This window comes from Palaemon carinicauda, chromosome 15 (genome assembly GCF_036898095.1).
Source record: "Palaemon carinicauda isolate YSFRI2023 chromosome 15, ASM3689809v2, whole genome shotgun sequence".
Taxonomy (NCBI): Eukaryota; Metazoa; Arthropoda; class Malacostraca; order Decapoda; family Palaemonidae; genus Palaemon; species Palaemon carinicauda.
The window spans coordinates 59,049,022-59,068,073 of NC_090739.1; the positions used below are offsets into that span (position 1 = coordinate 59,049,022).

Sequence of the window (19,052 nt, forward strand, 5' to 3'; positions counted from 1 at the left end):
TACGATATGTTGAGGGAATCTGCAATTTTAATAAGAGATAGGTTAAGGGAATCTAAGATTTTGATGAGAGGTAGTTTGAGGGAATCTCAAATTTTTATGTAAGATACGTGGGGGGAATCTCCGATTCTAATCTAAGATAAGTTGAAGGAATCTCTGATTTTAATGTGAAATAAGTTAAGGGAATCAACGATTTTAATGCTAGATAGGTTGAGGGAATCTCTGATTTTTATTTAAGATAGATGGAGGGTATCTCCAATCTTAATGCATGATAGGTTGAGGGAATCTACAGTTTTAATAAGAGATAGGTTGAGAGAGTATTCAATTTTAATGTAACATAGGTTAAGGGAATCTATGTTTTTAATGAGAGATAGGTCGGAGGAATCTTCGGTTTTAATGGAAGATAGGTTGAAGGAATTTTCAATTTCAATGTGAGATAGGTTGAGGGAATCTTCGATTTTAATAAGAAATAGGTTGAGTGATTCTTTGATTTTAATGTAAGATAGGTGGAGGAAATCTCCGATTTTAATTTGAGATAAGTTGAACAAGTCCCCGATGTTAATACGAGATGGGTTAATGGAATCTGCGATTTTAATACGAGAGAGGTTGAGGGAATCTCCCATTTTAATGAGAGATAGGTTGAGGGAATCTATCTATGATTTAAAATAGAGGTAGGTTAATGGAATCTCCGATTTAAATGCAAAGAAATCTTAGATTCTAATGAGAGATAGGTTGAGAGAATCTCCAATTTTATTATAAGATAGGTTGACGGAACCTACGATTTTGATGAGAGATAGGTTGAGGGAATCTCCTATTTTAATGTAAGGTAGGTTGAGGGAATCTCCGATTTTAATACGAGATTGGTTGAGGAAATCTACGATTTTAGTGAGAGATAGGTTTAGGGATTCTATGATTTTAATGTAATATACGTGGAAGGAATCTCCGATTTTAATGCGAGATAAGTTGAGGGAATCTATCTATGATTTAAAATAGATTTTAATGCGAGGAAATCTTCTATTTTAATACCAAATAGGTTGAGGGAATCTCCTATTTTAATGCAAAATCTTCGATTTTAATGAAAGATAGGTTGAGGGAATCTGACTTTAATGTGAGATAGTCGAGGGAATCTCCGATTTTAATGCGAGATAGGTTGAGGGAATATCCGAATTTAATGAAAGATGGGTTGAGAGAATCTCTGATTTGAATGCGAGATATGTTGAGAGAATCTCCAATTTTAATGTTAGATAGGTTGAGGGAATCTCTGATCTTGATGCTAGATAGGTTGATGGAATCTCCAGTTTTAATGCAAGATAGGTTGAGGGAATTACCAATTTTATTGCGAGATATATTGAGGAAATCTTCAATTTTATTGTAAGACATGTTGAGGAAATCTCAAATTTCAATGAAAGATAGGTTGAGGGAATCTCCAATTTTGATGCGAGATAGGTTGAAGGAATCTCCAATTTTAATGCAAGGTAGTTTGAGGGAATCTCCAATTTTGATGCACGATAGATTGAGTGAACATCTGATTTTATTGCAAGATAGGCTGTGGGAATTTCCAATTTTAATGCGAGATAGGGTGAGGGAATCTCCAATTTTAGTGCAAGAAAGGTTCATGGAATCTCCAATTTTAATGCATGATAATTTGAGGGAATCACCAATTTTAATGCAATGTAAGTTGAGGGAATCTCTAAATTTTAATGTGAGATGAGTTGAGGGAATGTCCATTTTTAATGCAAAACAGGTTGAGGGAATCTCCAATTTTGATACGAGATATATTGAGGGATTTTCCAATATTAATACAAGAGAGGTTGGGCGAATCTCCAATTTTAGTTCAAGATAGGTTGAATGAATCTCCAATTTTGATCCGACATTGGTTGATTGAATCTTCGATTTTAATGCAAGACAGTTTGAGGAAATCTCCGAATTTAATGCGAGATAGGTTGAGGGAATCTCCAATTCTAATAAGTGATAGGTTAAGAGAATCTCTAGATTTAATGCGAGACAGGATGAGGGAATCTCTAATTTTAATAAGTGATAGGTTGTGGGAATCTCCGATATATATATATATATATATATATATATATATATATATATATATATATATATATATATATATATATATATATATATATATATATATAATTTACACACACACACACACACATATATATATATATATATGTATATATATACTGTCTATATATAAATATAAATATATATATATATATATATATATATATATATATATATATATATGTATATATATATATATATATATATATATATATATATGTATATATATATATATATATATATATATATTCATATTTATATCCTTATATATATATATATATATATATATATATACATATATATATATGTATATATATATATATATATATATATATATATATATATATATATATATATATATATTTGTATCTTATATTTATATATATATATATATATATATATATTTATATATATATATATACTGTATATATATTTATATACATATACTGTATATATATATATATATATATATATATATATATACATATATATATATATATATATATATATATATATACATATATATATGTACTGCATATATTTATATCTTTATATATATATATATATATATATATATATATATATATATTTATATATATATGTATATATATATATATATATATATATATATATATATATATATATATATTATTACTTGCTAAGCTACAACCCTAGTTGGAAAAGCTGGATGCTATAAGCCCAGGGGCTCCAACAGGGAAAATAGCCCAGTCTGAGAAGGAAACAAGGAAAAATAAAATATTTTATGAATATTGGTGATATTGAAATAAATATTTCCTATAGGAAATATGGAAACTTCAACAAAACAAGAGGAAGAGTAATAAGATAGAAAAGTGTGCCCGAGTGTAACCTTAAGTAAGAGAACTCATGGCAGTGGAAGACCATGTTACAGAGGCTATGCCACTACCAAGGACTAGAGAACAATGGTTTGATTTAGGAGTGTCCTTCTCCTAGAAGAGCTGCTTACTATAGCTAAAGTCTCTTCTACCCTTACCAAGAAGAAATTCGTCACTGAACGATTACATTGCAGTAGTTAACCCCTTGCGTGAATTAGAATTGTTTGGTAATCCAATTGTTATCAGGTGTATGTGGACAGAGGAGGATAGGCCAGACTATTCGGTATATGTGTAAGCAAAGGAAAAATGAACCGTAACCAGAGAGAAGGATCCAATGTAGCACTCTCTGGCCAGTCAAAGGACCCCATAACTGTCTTGCGGTAGTATCTTAACGGGTGGCTGGTGCCCTGACCAACCTACTACCTACAATATATATATATATATATATATATATATATATATATATATATATATATGTGTGTGTGTGTGTGTGTGTGTGTGTATATTTTATATATATAAATATATATATATATATATATGTATATATATATATATATATATATATATAAGTTTATATATATATACATATATATATGTATATATATATATATATATATATATATATATATATATATATATATATAAAAGTTTATATATATACATATATATACATATATATATATATATATATATGGATGGATAGATAGGAAATTGTGACGGGCCGAGAGAAGGTTGTGACTCAAAGGCACGTTGAAAGCAACTGAGTAATTTATTATAGAACACTCTCCTTTATATACAAAACCTCAAGGCAACAGGAAATTTCATGTTCGAAAAACAGACAATGTTACAGAGGAAAAACGCAGACATGTTTATTCTGGTTCTTTTTAGTACAAGGGAAGAGCGAAGATACAAGCATGATATATACAAAATGAATTATGTACGATCATGTGACACACGGTTGGTACAAAATCATGTTTACATAATATCGTGTGATTGTTTACGAATCAGAGCATCGTAGGTTTCTCAAATTGTCCTTGTTGGCATGGGAGTGTTGGAGATCCTAGAAGAGCGTTGTGGAGAGTTCTTCCTGTAATGTAAAATTTCCAAACTTATTTTTCACAATTTTCTTGTGTAGTGATATGTCGTTTTACTTTACTTCACTTTGAGGGCTGCTTTTCTGGTCATATACTGCAGAGGAACCCCACTCTGTATAGGACATTACTGATGCACTTAAAAACAAGTCTTACAGTTCCCTTTTGAAAGCCTTAATGTCTTGTCTTCTGGATGTCTAGTGGGAGCTTATTGTATATTCTTGAGGTCGCATATTTGAAAGCTCTAGAACATACAATAGGCATATATCTTGAGTCCAATAATTTGAAACTATTTGTAACTATTCTCGTGTCAACACGATTTGTTACTGAACAGTATTTAGCTATTCTCTTAGATATTTTGGACGTCTGGTTTTGATAACTTGGTGGGTTATTGCACATATTTTAAACTCAATTCTTGCTTTAATGGCCAGCCATTGTAAATCAATTATGAGTCTTGCTCTTCAGTTTATTACGTTTTGTAATATCTTAAGTTGCACTTATGGTAGGTTGTGGTAGATGGAGTTGCAGTAGTTAATCCTGGTAACAATACAGTTTATTATAAGTTTTTTTTTTTCCGAATATTTATCGGGGTACTTTTTTTTTTTTTATAAAAGCAATGTTTCTAAGATGATATCCGACAATTTTTACTATATTATTTATTTGTGTATTGAAAGACAAGAGATACTCCCAGATCACGAACTTTACTAGGTATCGGGACAGAGTTGTTACTCATATTTATTTGGAAACCGAAAATGCCTTAGGTTGTTTTTCTTCTCAACCACCGTAAAATCAGTTTTATTTACATTTAATTTTAGTTGTTTGATTTTCATGTATTCCCTAATACTGGTAAGAATTTGGTTTAGAGTTTCAGTAGTGTTGCCTATATCATATATGGAGAAGTAAAATTGTGTATCATCTGAAATTAGCTTGAACTTCATTTCACAGTTCTTTCGATAGACCAATAGTTACGATACAGAATAAGATTGGGCCCAGTACACTCCTCAGAGGTACCCCTCGGTTTAATGGTTCATACGATGAATAAAGGTTACCCATTTGTACACAGTAGCTTCTGTTAATCAAGTAGTCTTTTAGGTATTCAAAAGCTATAATTTAATAGCAGACCATGCACATCTGTATCAAATGCAGTACTAAGATCAAGTAAAATCAAAATACCACATTTGTTTTCATCCATCATTTCCACAATATCATTCAAAACAGAAAAAAAATAGCTTTCTTCGAAGAGTATAATTTTCTGTAAGCAGACTGATTGTTTGGTAAAGTTTCTATTCTCCTAAGTGACTAATTAGTTGTTCAAGAATTACACATTCTAGTACTTTTGAAATAATAGGTATAATTAGGTCTATATGAACTCAATTCCTGATAATATAGAACAATTTTCAGAACCGGTGTGACTATGGCCATTTTCTCAGATTTGGGAAACTTACACTTATCGATGGTTGTGTTTATCATTCTCGTATTTATATCGGTAAGACAAGACAAGTTTGTTTCTCTAGTTACTTCAGATATTGGCATCGAATTAATACCACAGTTTGTTTTCTTTGTTCTCTTGATGATCCTGGCGACATCGTCTTGTGTTATATTATTGAATACCTTAAGTTTTATCAGTGTATCGGGTGTAGCACTAATCTGATGTTGAATATTTGTAAATGACCCAATTTTATTTTCTATTTTATTTTTAAAGCAGTTAGAAAATTATTTCCTAGTTCCTGGTCGCTGTAGGCTACCCCTCTGATAGCTTTTTTCTTATATGCATTTCCCATTATACCATTTAAGAGATGATATAAATTATTCATGTCTTTTGCTGCTTCGCAGGCCTTTCTCTTACAGTATTTGATTTTTTTCTCCTTATTAGGCAATTATAATGGCGCATTACGGATTTCTATTCTACCCATGTACTTTCAGTTTTTAACTGATTCCACTTTTTTCTTTACGTCTTTTTCCTTCTCTTTCTTCAAAGTTTCCACATAATACCAAGGAGATTGGTATTTAACAAGTATAGTCTTTTGCATCAGTGGACACATGGTATCATATTCACTTTTAGTCACCCTGTTATATACGATCATAAGGTAGTCAACATATAGAGCCCAACAAATGTTAGTTATCTTGATCACAAGGAATATCGATAGCATAATTTATTTTCTTTGTAACTTCTTCAATAAATACAGAAGGAGAGAATTTTTATTTATGCCTAAAGTTTATTTCTTCCCCACTACATGTTTCTGTAGAGGTAATAAAATTATGCACTGGGGAGATAATGCACTTCTCTTCTACATTTATATCAGATAAAATATTAATTATTCTATCATTTAAAACTAGGTCTAACGTATGCCCAGTCGAAGTAGTTGCACAGTCAATATTATTTGCCAATTGAAATGATTCCAATAACTCATGGTGAATGCTTAGGCATCATGATTTGATGCGTCGTCCATTCAGATTGAAGCTCCTACAGATAACTAATTCAATTTTTTCAATTATAATAATCTCAATAAGTGTACCAAATTCTTCGATAAAGATATTAGTTTTTGTTTTTGTGTATAAAGTTTATTTCTATATACTCAAAACTTGTTACACTAATTATTTTTATCATTTTGATATTTGAATAGCCTTTGTAAATGAAGAGCCTGACTCTCCAACCCCCAATTTGCCCTCTTTTTGAATTGATTACGAAATATAGCATGGGGGGGGGGGACGTTGTTGTTCAATTCAGCAATCTTAGCCTTGTCAAAGTTTTTTAACCGTGTTTCAGGTAATGCTGATATGTCGAAATATTTTTCATTTATCAATTATCGAATCTGAATAGTTATATTATCAGTCTCTTCGATTCTAAATTATAAATTTTGCCAATTCTTGTGATCAAGTGGGTTCTTTAACTTAGTGCAGCTTATACATTCTATCTGTTTTGAATTACATTCGTGGCGTGATTTCTTGAACATTTCCTGCAGAATTTATAATCAGTCTTAAACTTGCAACCTTTTTTTCAAATTGTCCATACCTTTGACAGTGGTAGCAGGTGATCACATGGTAGCTATCACGTACTGTATGTTAATGGTACCCCATCGTAACATAAGTTTGTCAACTTTATCATGGATAGCCTTCTGAACTTCAAGATTACATTTGAACAAGTAGTGGGTAATCCCACCTACAGAACTTTTCTTGAATGTGAAACTTATCTTCTCTCCTACATTTTGAATCTTGTCCAGATAATGATTCCTTTGTCTCAAAGCTGAAATTACTCAATTTTCATAATTATATACATTGCATATCATTATTCAAGGTTTTAATTTTCCAATTTTCTTCGTTTCAGTGTCGGCAACCATGTTTTGAAATTTGTTTACTGCTTAATCTCTGATCTTTCCATTAACAAAGTTTACAGCAACATTAGGGACGAGAAGATAGACACCCTTCAGCAGAATATCGTCTGCCAGCCACCATTCGAGATACGTCTTTTCCTCTGAATCCCTGGTAATCAGTGTCTGGGGAATCAAAAGCCTGATTTCAATAGGACTCCAGACGCCACTGGAGAGATCGAATCCTGAGGCAACCGATGGGAACTAGATGGGCGAAGGATGATAGATGTCCGAGGAGACATAGCCCCTTCTGGGCTGGGAGATTTTCTCATTTGAATAAAGGCTTTGCGACTTTCCTCAGCCTTGATATCCTGTCTGATGGGGATTCTTTATGATGTTTGGTGTCTAATACCATGCCCAGGCATACCAGTCTTTGAGTGGAAAGCAGGGAAGACTTCTCGAAATTACCATGATCCTCAGAGCTTGGCAAAGTCTCAGAAGTTTGTCTTGGTGCTGAAGAAGGTTTGCCACCAAATCTGATAGAATTAGCCAGTCATCCAGGCAATGAAGGAGACAGATGTCGAACCTGTGAGCTCAAGATGACTGAGAGGAAACACTCTTGTGAAGACTTGAGGTGCTGTGGAAAGGCTGAAACACTGCACCTTGAACTGGTATGACTTGTTGTCGATGTTGAAACTCAGATATTTTCATGAAGACGGAAGGATTGGGATCTGGATGTGTGTGCCCTTTAGATTCAGTGTAGACATGAAGTCTTCTGGTCTTATCACTAGACTGACCGAGTCTGCCGTCTCATACTGAACGAAGTCTGTATAACAAACTTGTGCAGAGCTGAGAGATCAAGAAAGAGTCAACTGAAGAAGCCAGGGGAACCGTCGAGGTTCTCCTGGATAGAGCCTTTCTTCAACCAGGTCTGAACTTCAGCCCAAAGGGCCTACCCCTTTGCAGATCCCAACGCAAAGGAGCTTATAAACACTGGATTCTTGGTTAGTGGAGAGAGAGATGAAAAGAACAGGATGCGATACCCTGAAAGAATCACACAGATCGTCCAAGGTTCGGCCTCAAGCTGCATCCTCCTGATCCAGCAGCTTTGTAGGCATTCCCCTATTGTGGGACAAGCAGGTAGATGACCTCTCCTCGCGTTTACGGTTTCTACCGCCACCTCTCTGAAGTCTTCCTCCACGATTGGACTTGTTGCCTTTCTCCTCCTTGACAGGAAAGGGACTTCCTCCACCTCTCTGCTATCAAGATATCTTGATAGCTCACTCGTTAGAGTCACTGTAGGCATAGTTTCCAGCCGCACAGGTGGGGGTTCGAATCTCCACCCGGCCAGAAGCTGTTACCATAAAATGAATTCCAAGTGGATATATATTCCCAAGATAGAATTCGGTATTAAATGCCGTTCGTGGGTGATATTTACATTGATTGAAATCATGTGTGCTTGTGATATATGTTCATATATATATATATATATATATATATATATATATATATATATATATATATATATATGTATATATTTACATATATATATAAAAATATATATATGTGTATATATATACATATATATAATGATGTATATATATATATATATATATATATATATATATATATATATATATATATATATTTTATATATATACATATATATATATATATATATATATATATATATATATATATATATATATATATATATATATATATATATTTTATATATATACATATATATATATATATATATATATATATATATATATATATATATATATATATATATTTTATATATATGCATATATATATATATATATATATATATATATATATATATTTATATATACACACACACACACATATATATATATATATATATATATATATATATATATATATATATATATATATATATATATATATATACTGTATATGTATGTATACATATATATATATATATATGTATATATATATATATGTATATATATATATGGTTATATATATATATATATATATATATATATATATATATATATATGTATATATATATATATATATATATGGTTGTAGGTTTCGTTTCAGGTGCTGTTTGTGTGACAGCGTAATACTGCAGCTTCTCACGGACAGGGAACCTTCTCTTCCGACCTTTCTTCCTTAGTCATTGGTCTTCCCGTTGGTGGATGGCCTCCCGTGCTCCGGCTGCCGCCGCAGAGGAGTCATCATCGTTGTGGTATTCCTCCGTCCGGCTGTTATCGCCTCCTTCCCCTCTTATATTCTTCGTAGAATCTTCTGGGGAAGTGAGTGCGGCCGCTCACTTGTGGGCACCCGGCAGTATACTCCGCGGGGTAACACCTCTCTCGCTCGCAGGTTAAGTTGTGCTTCCAATGGTTTTCTGTATTAATTAAGTAAAATTATAACTGTTATAATTTATCTTTCAGCTTCCTCTTTGTAGGGTTCCCCTCTTTCCCCTCCTTTCTGCTCGTCAGATTCACTAACTACCTTCAACGTGACCATCCCGTCAGCTTGTGGATGGCCTAGCCATCGCCTACTTGTTCAACCTCTCGTAAATCACCTACAACGCGAGAATCGCTTGAAGTTCGTTAATCGCTTGCTCGTTCATCCTCTTGTGCTTCGCCTGCTATGCAAGTATCGCTTACAGTTCAACAGCCGTGTGCTCTTCCATCTCCCTCTCGGGAATCGCCTGCTATAAGTGAACAGCTTGCAGCTCTACAATCACCTGCTGTTCCAACTGTTCGGAATCACGTACTTGTCAGCAACAGGAACTTCAATCATCTACCAGACAGCATTCTCGTAATCGAACTGTGTCGATCACCGACAGAGCAGAAAATACCCAACGGTGAGTGAATCGCAACAGCATGAATCGTCGTCATATCTCCTCATCCTGTGATTTGCAGCTCGTCGACACTTGAATGCTCATCGCTTAACAAGCCAGCGTTTGGCTGTTGCTCAGAGCATTTCAGTCTAACGCGTCTCTCTCTTTCGGAACGCAATCGCCCTTCAGGGCATGAATCGCTCAGCCTTCACAACGCTCACCTGCCTGACAGTATCTCCATCATTCGGCAAAGCATGAATCGCCGATGCTTCCATCAGATTGTGAATCACCTGACCATTGTCAACGATTGACATTTTGTGTACCACCTAAGCGTCGGTTACACGTGAATCACCAAAGCTTCAATCAGCCCGTGGATCGCCTGACCATCGTCAATGTTCGACAACTCTTGTACCTCCTAAGTGTTCGGTGACACGTGAATCGCTTACGCGTTTGACTTTTCATTAACCTTATGCTACGTGAAAATCACTGAGAACGAGAGAATTGCCTGCTCTTCTACTACTTCAGAAATCGTCTGTTTGATTGTGATCGCATGCTCATTGGCATTCGCCTGCCTGTCATCGATCGTCTTGCCAACAGCATTCATCTCAGTGACCACATGCGTAGCTTAGACCTTCACCGTCTTAGAAATAGCTCATCAGTCACTTAACAAACCAGCGTTCGGCCATATTTCTGAGCCTTCCCAAACCATCGGGTCGCTCTCCTTTGGAACGCGTTTGCCCACCTGTTCGTGATTCCCTTCAATGTGAATCATCTCTCATCGATCAGCCTCCCCGCTCAGCTACCTGTTAGTCATCCACTCAAGGATCGTCGACACACCGACCTGTCTCTCGGGCAGAGGTAACGATCGATCCTGCATCATTGCGGCATCGCTCGTTAATGCACGAAGACTCTCCCTCTTATCGATCATCGAGTCATCGGTCTTTACATTGACAATCACCATCGCGTCTTGAGCAGGAGGTTTCCCTACGCTATGCAACACGTCAGCAGCTGTCACATCCTTATGCAAAGAGGATTTCCAACTGCAGCCACCAAAGATGGTGGTTGTGGCCGCTAGGAAGGTAGGGTGGTTAACGACCACTCATCGTTGTACCAGGAAGGCTTGGAGACCTTCCTCCTCTCTAACACTATTCTGAAATGTCCAGTGGTTCGTGAATCGCCGCCTTGAGAGTTGTCGATTCACCGTCTTGCCTCTCGCTCGGCGGTAGCGATTGAGCCTGCATTTTTTGCGGTATCTCTCATCAACTTATTAGCATCAGTGTCGGACGTTGACCCTTTGTAGGTTGTCAATGTTGTGGTTTCAGAGACCTCGTCTGCTGCCCTGCCAGCTACTCCTGTGAATGCGTCTTCTTTTTTATCTTTAGCTGACAAGGTCTGTGCTCCTTCCCTTGACGAAGATCCTTCATGTGGAGAGCAAAGTCCGTGTCGTTTCTCTCCGAAGAGTGTTTCCCTTTCCAGTAAAGGGTCTCACATATACACTCCTCTTCAGAACCTTGCTGTTGATCAGCCTGCTGATCCACCTCTCGTACATCGTCGGTTGGGGGCAAGAGTTCTTTCACCTGTACGCCTCCAGTCTTCTTCTTTGGAAGAAATTGTCCATCAAGTCTCCTCTGGTTACAGACCTTGGTATTCGTCTCCGGGGATCGCTAGGCTCTGAAACTCTGCCATGGAGGGTTCTTCCTCTTCGAGCCAAGGGACGTCGAGCAGGCTGTGCAGAGGTGGAGGAAGACCAAGATGGGTTCCCTCCATTTTACAGCCCTTACAGCTCTGCCCTACAGATCTCCAGCCCTTCCAAGACCAGCCATAAGAAACCATCAACTATTAAAATGGCAGAATTTTTGAAAATGGAGGTCTTAGAAACCTTTCCCTGTCAGGGACGGGAAAGGCAACAAGTCCAATCGTGGAGGAAAACTTCAGAGAGGTTTTGGTAGAAACTGTAAATGCGAGGAGAGGTCATCTTCCTGCTTGTCCCCAAGTAGGGGATGCCTACAAAGCTGCAGAACCAGGAGGATACAGCTCGAGGCCGAACCTTGGACGATCTGCATGATTCGTTCAGGGTATCCTCTATGGTTCCCCTGGCTTCTTCAGTCGACTCTTTCTTGTGGAAAGGTGTTTGGAGGCTGGAGACCAGTCACTGATATATCAGCTCTGTACAAATTTGTTGTACAGACTTTGTTCAGTATAGAGACGGCAGACTCAGTCAGTCTAGTGATAAGACCAGAAGACTTCATGTGTACACTGGATCTAAAGGGCACATACTTCCAGATCCAAGTCCATCCGTCTTCATGAAAGTATCTGAGTTTCAACATCGACAACAAGTCATACCAGTTCATGGTGCAGTGTTTTGGCCTTTCCACAGCACCTCAGTTCTTCACAAGAGTGTTTCGCCTCTGTCATCTTGAGCTCACAGGTTTGACATCTGTCTCCTTCATTACCTGGATGACTGGCTAATCCTATCAGACTCGGTGGCAACCATTCTTCAGCCCCAAGACAAACTTCTGAGACTTTGCCAAGATCTGAGGATGATGGTAACCTCGAGAAATCTTCCCTGCTTTCCACTCAATGACTGGTATGCCTGGGCATGGTATTAGACACCAAACATCATAAAGCCTTCCCATCAGACAGGATAGCAAGGTTGAAGAAAGTCGCAAGGCCTTTCCTCAAACAAGAAGATCTCCCAGCCCAGAGGGGGCTATGTCTCCTCGGACATCTATCATCCTTCGCCTGTCAGGATTCGATCTCTCCAGTGGCGTCTGAAGTCCAATTGGAATCAGGCTTTTGATTCCCCAGACACTCTGATTCCCAGGGCATCAGATGAAAAGACGTATCTCGAATGGTGGCTGGCAGACGAGAATCTGCTGAAGGGCGTCTATCTTCTCGTCCCTCCTCCTGATTTGATGCTGTTCTCGGACGCATCAAAAGAAGGGTGCGGGTCCCACGTGCAGCACCACACGGCCTCAGAACCTTGGGCAGAGTCCGAATAGTACCTTCACATTAATGAATGCCGTTTTTCTGGCTCTTCAAAAGTTCCACCAGTTCCTGGCGGTTCACTCATTGGTGGTGATGAACGACAACACCACGGTAGTAAGGAGATACTTTTTTGCAGCCCCTATCCCTTCTAGTAGTCGAGATACTGAGATAAGATGGGAAGAGGTTCACTCGGTCTCACTATCAGCTCGGTTCATTTCTGGCAAGAGGAATGTGCTCACCAACAATCTAAGCAGAACATTGCAGATACTGGGTTCCAAATAGTCTTTGGGTCATCTAGTAGCCAACAAAGTCTGGACTTTGTGGGGTTTCCCGACTGTGGACCCATTTGTAATGGCCCTGAACTTCAGGCTCCTATTGGACTGCTCCTCAGTCCCAGATCCCAAGGCTCTCTGGCAAGATGCATTCCAATAATGGTGGGACAACATCGACGTGTACGCATTCCCACCATTCTGTCTGATGAGAAGAGTACTCAACAAGATTAGAACATCAGTCAATCTTTCAAGGACACCCTCATAGCTCCGCTATGGTATCACGCGGAATTGTTTCCGGACCTTGTAACAGAGCCCCTAAGAGAACTTCCTCCACGACACAATCTACTCAGGCAACCACATGTCAATTTTTCCACAAGGTAGTAGCTTCGCTACGCTTTCACGACTGGAGACTATCCAGCATCTCTCTCAGAGAGGTTTTTCGCAACAAGTCGTGAAAGGGGATGCCTGGATAGCTGCGAAAATCATCAACTTCATTCTACCAGGTGAAGTGGAACATCTTCTGTGGTTAGTGCCTTAGAAGGGGTCTTAATCCATTCAATACCACTATTCAAACAATAGCTGAATTTCTCGAGTATTGAGGGAAGAAGTGCATCTTTCGGTTTCTACGGTTAAAGGCTATCGTTCAACCTTGAGTCTCTTCTTTAATCTGAAAGGAATAGGCATTTTGTCATCTTTTGAACTTCCATCCTTGTATGTATTTCTGAACTTACCTGTCCTCATTCAGTGTGTAACATCCCAAGGGCATGTGGTTCGAGTTCTTTGGTCCCTAGAAGGATTCCCTTATGAACCATTGCAACAGGCAACAATTTTCCTTCTAACCTAGAAGACGGTGTTCCTACTTCCCTTGGCCTTAGCCAAACGAGTTAGCGAACTTCATGGTCGTTCGTCTGATGTCGCCCATTCAAGAGGATGGGTAGAGGTAAGCTTCAGCTTCATCCCTAAGCTTATTGCTTAGACTCAGAAACCAGGTTTCGGATCCTAGGTTCGACTCCTCCCGGATAACGAGTCTCCGCTCTGTAACTGTCAACTCAATCATCTTTTACTATGCCCAGTAAGATGTTTGAGGCGCTACCTCAAGAGATCAGCAGCAGCTCGACCCAAAGTGCCCTCACTGATTGTCAGCATGGGCAGAAACAAGAGGATGATCACAGGAAACAAAATCTCCGCATGGATTCACAGGGTCACTAACCTTGCTCTGAATCCCGATCCTCCTCCAGCCCGTCGTCCCTGAGCGCACAATGTCAGGGGTGTAGCTACATCTCTGGCCAGCAAGAAGAACTTTTCTGTGACGCAGGTATTGCAAGTGGGCCCGTGAAAAACGCCAAACTACGTTCACCGCCCACTACCTACAAGGTGTGAGACACAGGAACCTCGATACATTTAATATCGGTCCTGTGTTGGATGCACAACAGCTGGTTTAGTACCTCAAGCTCCTTAATGGACAAGTAGCAGAAGGCTGAGGGTATTGGTTATGCAGGTTTTAGTCTGAGTGAATGAAAGGGAAAGTCTGGCTCATTAACTTTCTTCACTTTCCCTCTCTTGGGAAAATCAGCTTCCTGGGTCCACTGCACAAGGTGACCTCAAACCTCTGCAGGTAAACCATTGCTCCCATGTGTATCCTATTATTTTCCCAATACTGTTGTGCCCACATACCATGGCAGGGTGGTATTGAGAATGTCTCGGTATCCTCGGTTAGTCTTTGCAAGACTCAGAATAACCTTTACCTTGACAGTCACATTACTAGTGTCTCACCACACACAGCTTGCGTAGGCCGCAGACCATCCTTAGCAGGTTTAGCGAGGTGTTAGGGTCTCCTTATTGTCACTGTAATCTCTGCACAATAGGGAGTACCCCGGGTAAGGCCAAAAAGCCAGATTGGCAAGGATATCCACCCTCTTAATTTTGAGTCACCCCTATTAAATAGCATCGGTTTGTATTCTAGTTACGGAACAAATGACAAATTTGGAGGTAATTTGTATTTTTCCTAACTATTCAAATCTCCAAGCACAGTTAGCTCAATCACAGGTGTGTGAGTGAGAGGGGTAGCAAGCTACCACCCTACCCCATCCGCTAAATAGCGGGATGGGTAGTTAACCCTCACTAAATTTTAATGGCTGGTCCTTTCAGCTTTGCTGAAAGTAATACCCCTATTAAATAGCCTGTGTTTGTATCATTACGAAAAATATAAATTACCTCCGAATTTGTAATTTTCCAGTGAAACAAGTGATTATATAATTTTCATAATATTAATTTCTTTTGTCTTAGTCTATTTTGTTCAGACTTGATATTTCAAGTGATTTATTTTTTCATGTGAATTCTATCAAGGTGTTGTAATTTTTCTTTTTATAGAATATATTAATTTTTGTAAACTGTGTATTATTTCAATCACCATTGTTTATTTCAGTACTCATTTGTACCTCTGTTAAAGAATCGAAGAGGTGGATTTGAATAGTTCTTAATAATTACCCAGTTTTCTTTGAGTGTACTTATGACACCTTTGGATATTCAGTGTTTTTATACATTGCTGTCTGGGAGTTATATAACTGCCTCAGAGCTCGGGTATCAATATTTTCAAGTGTAACAGATTTATGTATAAACAAACAGGTGAGTTTGGAACTCGAGAGGTTGGGTAGCTTGCCAGCCATAATATATATAATATTATATTTTAGTTTCCAGACCACAGGACTATAATACAATATATTTTTGGCGCCCAGATCCGAGATCAAGCGAGACTGTTTCGAATATTGGGGATAACAGGGCAGTGTTTTGATTTATGGTTTGAACAGTATAGGGTTGATAAGATTTTGTGTATTGTTAGGATATATTTTTTGGAGAGGTATTTTTTTTTTTTTTTTTTTTGTAAAAGTACAAGATAGTACAGTTTTTGAAGACCTAAAGGTTCAGGAATTGTCAGAAGCTAAAGTAACTAAAGCTCAGTGGCTCTCTATTTTAATGTCATGTGGTGGGCATGCAACGAGTGGAATGATTACAGCCCAAATCAGGTGTCTAGCCTTAGAGGCATTGATAAACTTGGGGAAAATGGCAAAATAAGATGTAGCAGATTGCGAACTGTTGGAGGAGGCTGAAGAAGAATTTGTAATCAAGCAAGGACCAGTTGACCCACAAACTGAAGGCATGAAAGCAGAAAGGGGTGTAGAGGCTGAGATTCGAGGAATTTCAGTGGAGGTGAATTTGATTAAGTTGAATATGATGGCAGAACGAGAAGAAAGAGAGAAGACCGGAAGAAATGGAAGCAAGACGAGAGGAAGAAGAGAGGGAAGAAGCACGACGTGCGATGGAAATGGAAGCAAGCCGTGAAGAAAGAGATGCAGAACAAGAAGAAAAAGAAAGGGAAGAAGCCAGAGAGATCGCAAGACATGTGAGGTAAATGGAAGCAAGGGAAATCCTAAGACAAGAAGAAAAAGAGATAAGAAAAGAAGAAAAAGAGATAGACGAGGCGAGACATGCAAGGGAATTGTAACTGTTGAATGCCCATGCAAAGTCAGCAGCCCGGACAGGGGCGACCCCTGCTATGCACGATCTGGTGTTTAATGTGTTGAATGCCCAGAGGTTAATTCCAAAGTTCACAGAAGAGACTCCAGATGATTTCTCTGATCATTTTGAAATGGTCTCATCGACGATGGAATGGCCAGAAGATAAATGGTCTGTGTTATTGCAGATTGTATTGATTTGGAATGGCCCCAGTGCTTATCTTTCCTTATCTCGGTACCAGAGAAAGGAGTATCAGGAAGTGAAAAGGAGCGTGCTGCAAGTGTATCAGATGACCCCTGAATATTATAATGAAAGGTTCCAAAGTTTGAGGAAGGATGAGAAAATAACTTGCCTGGATTACGCTTATAAGGTACGATGATGTTTTAAGAGATTGACAGAGACTGCTAACGTGAGGGAGAAGGCTGATTTAGAAGAATTGATAGAACTAGAACAGCATCTACGAGGAATTCCTCAACATATTCGAACATATTTGAGAGAGAGAGAGAGAGAGAGAGAGAGAGAGAGAGAGAGAGAGAGAGAGAGAGAGAGAGAGAGAGAGAGAGAGAGTTGAATAAACTTGATAAAGCCGCTTCGCTGAGTGAAGATTATAATATTATCAGTCGTAAACCTCCTCGGGCATGAAGTTTCAACTGTCATTCCAACCAAGTGTCAAGTATTCGCCGAGCCATGGAAACCAGTTCAGCAATATCTATGTGAACAAGTTCAATAATTACAGCGAAAGTAGCACTGATACTGTTCCTAAGCAGAATGTGATAGTACCACAGCAATAATCGTCGAATCCTCCTCCAAGTATCGTGAAAGACGTGCAGAAGATGATATTGTTTGTTTTAAATGTGGCAAGCGAGGCCATATCAGTAAGGAATGTTGGTCAAACCAATCGAAAGTAGTCGCCCAAGTGGTTAAGGATAATTCGACTTCACAGAATGCGAAGATGAAGAAACAATTGGGAAAGAACGAAGGGGAAAATAAACCAGCCAACGTTTACATGACGAACAGGACAAACCCAAACAGCATGGATACCTTGAAGCCATATATTTATGAAGGTATGTTAGCAGCAATAGACGGAAGTGAGCGAACCCTGTTATAGATATTGCACGACACAGGTTGCAACCATAGGTTGGTGATACGAGGCGTACACCCGTTGGCAGAACAGTCTCTCACAATGGACTGTTATTTTCAATGGTATAGAAGGTGAAGAAGTTACCCCTATTTGCCGTTTGAAACTGTCATGCAAGTTGCTGACAGATAATTTATATTTTGCGGTAAAGGATTCATTGGCTATCGAAGGAGTAGACGTCCTGCTGGGAAATGAGGTTGGGGGAGCGCCGATTGTGCCTTGTCCTATTGTAATGGAAAAACCACTGAAATATAGTCCTATGACTGAACTCGAGAAGGATTACTCATATCTGTTTCCTAGTAGTGTGACGACTAGTAGCATGACGACGAAAGTAGCTGGAAAAGAAGAAAAAGAAATCAAAGGAGTGATGATGTTGGAGGATTTTTTTTCTGAAGAAGAGGATTCCCTTGATGATACGCAAGAAAAGAAATCCTGAGTAAGCCCTAGAGAAGAGGAATGATGAACGTGTGGATAAGAAGACAAAGAAGAAATAGAAAACTCAGCGTTAGAAGTAGGACAACGGATTAGGAAAAGGCTGATAGGATTGCAATGGAAGGATGCAATGTTAACAGAGTTATTGTACCGTGTGATGGATGAGATGGAGGCGCAACAGTCTTTGACCTGTTATTATCTTAAGGATGGGTTGCTTATGAGGAAGCATAGACCTGCCTATATTCCTGGGAATGCCAAATGGGGGAGATACTGTCAGATACTGATTCCCCTACAGATATTGCACAGGCGTTCAACAGCTCCAACTCCTTCGCATGTTGTGCAATCTCTCTTACCTCTTCCTATTCCTTTTTACTTCTCGTTCCATCTCTTTTTCTTCCATTCTCCTCGCATGTCTTGCGACTTCTCTGGCTTCTTCCTTTTCTTTTTCTTCTCGTTCTGCCTCTCTTTCTTCCTGTCTTGCTTCCATTTTCTTTGCACGTCGTGCTTCTTCCCTCTCTTTTTCTTCTCGTCTTGCTTC

The 19,052-nt window shown here is 38.3% G+C and overlaps 1 protein-coding gene across 1 annotated transcript in view; it reads right to left on the reverse strand.

The window, feature by feature from the left end:
* Nucleotides 1-18,883: 18,883 nt before the first annotated feature.
* The window catches only part of LOC137653983 (uncharacterized), an 18,148-nt gene continuing 17,979 nt past the window's right edge, over nucleotides 18,884-19,052 (reverse strand). Inside the window, exon 2 of the mRNA XM_068387617.1 lies at nucleotides 18,884-19,052. This exon is cut by the window's right edge and continues 188 nt beyond it. Within this exon, the coding sequence (XP_068243718.1) occupies nucleotides 18,884-19,052 (169 nt within the window).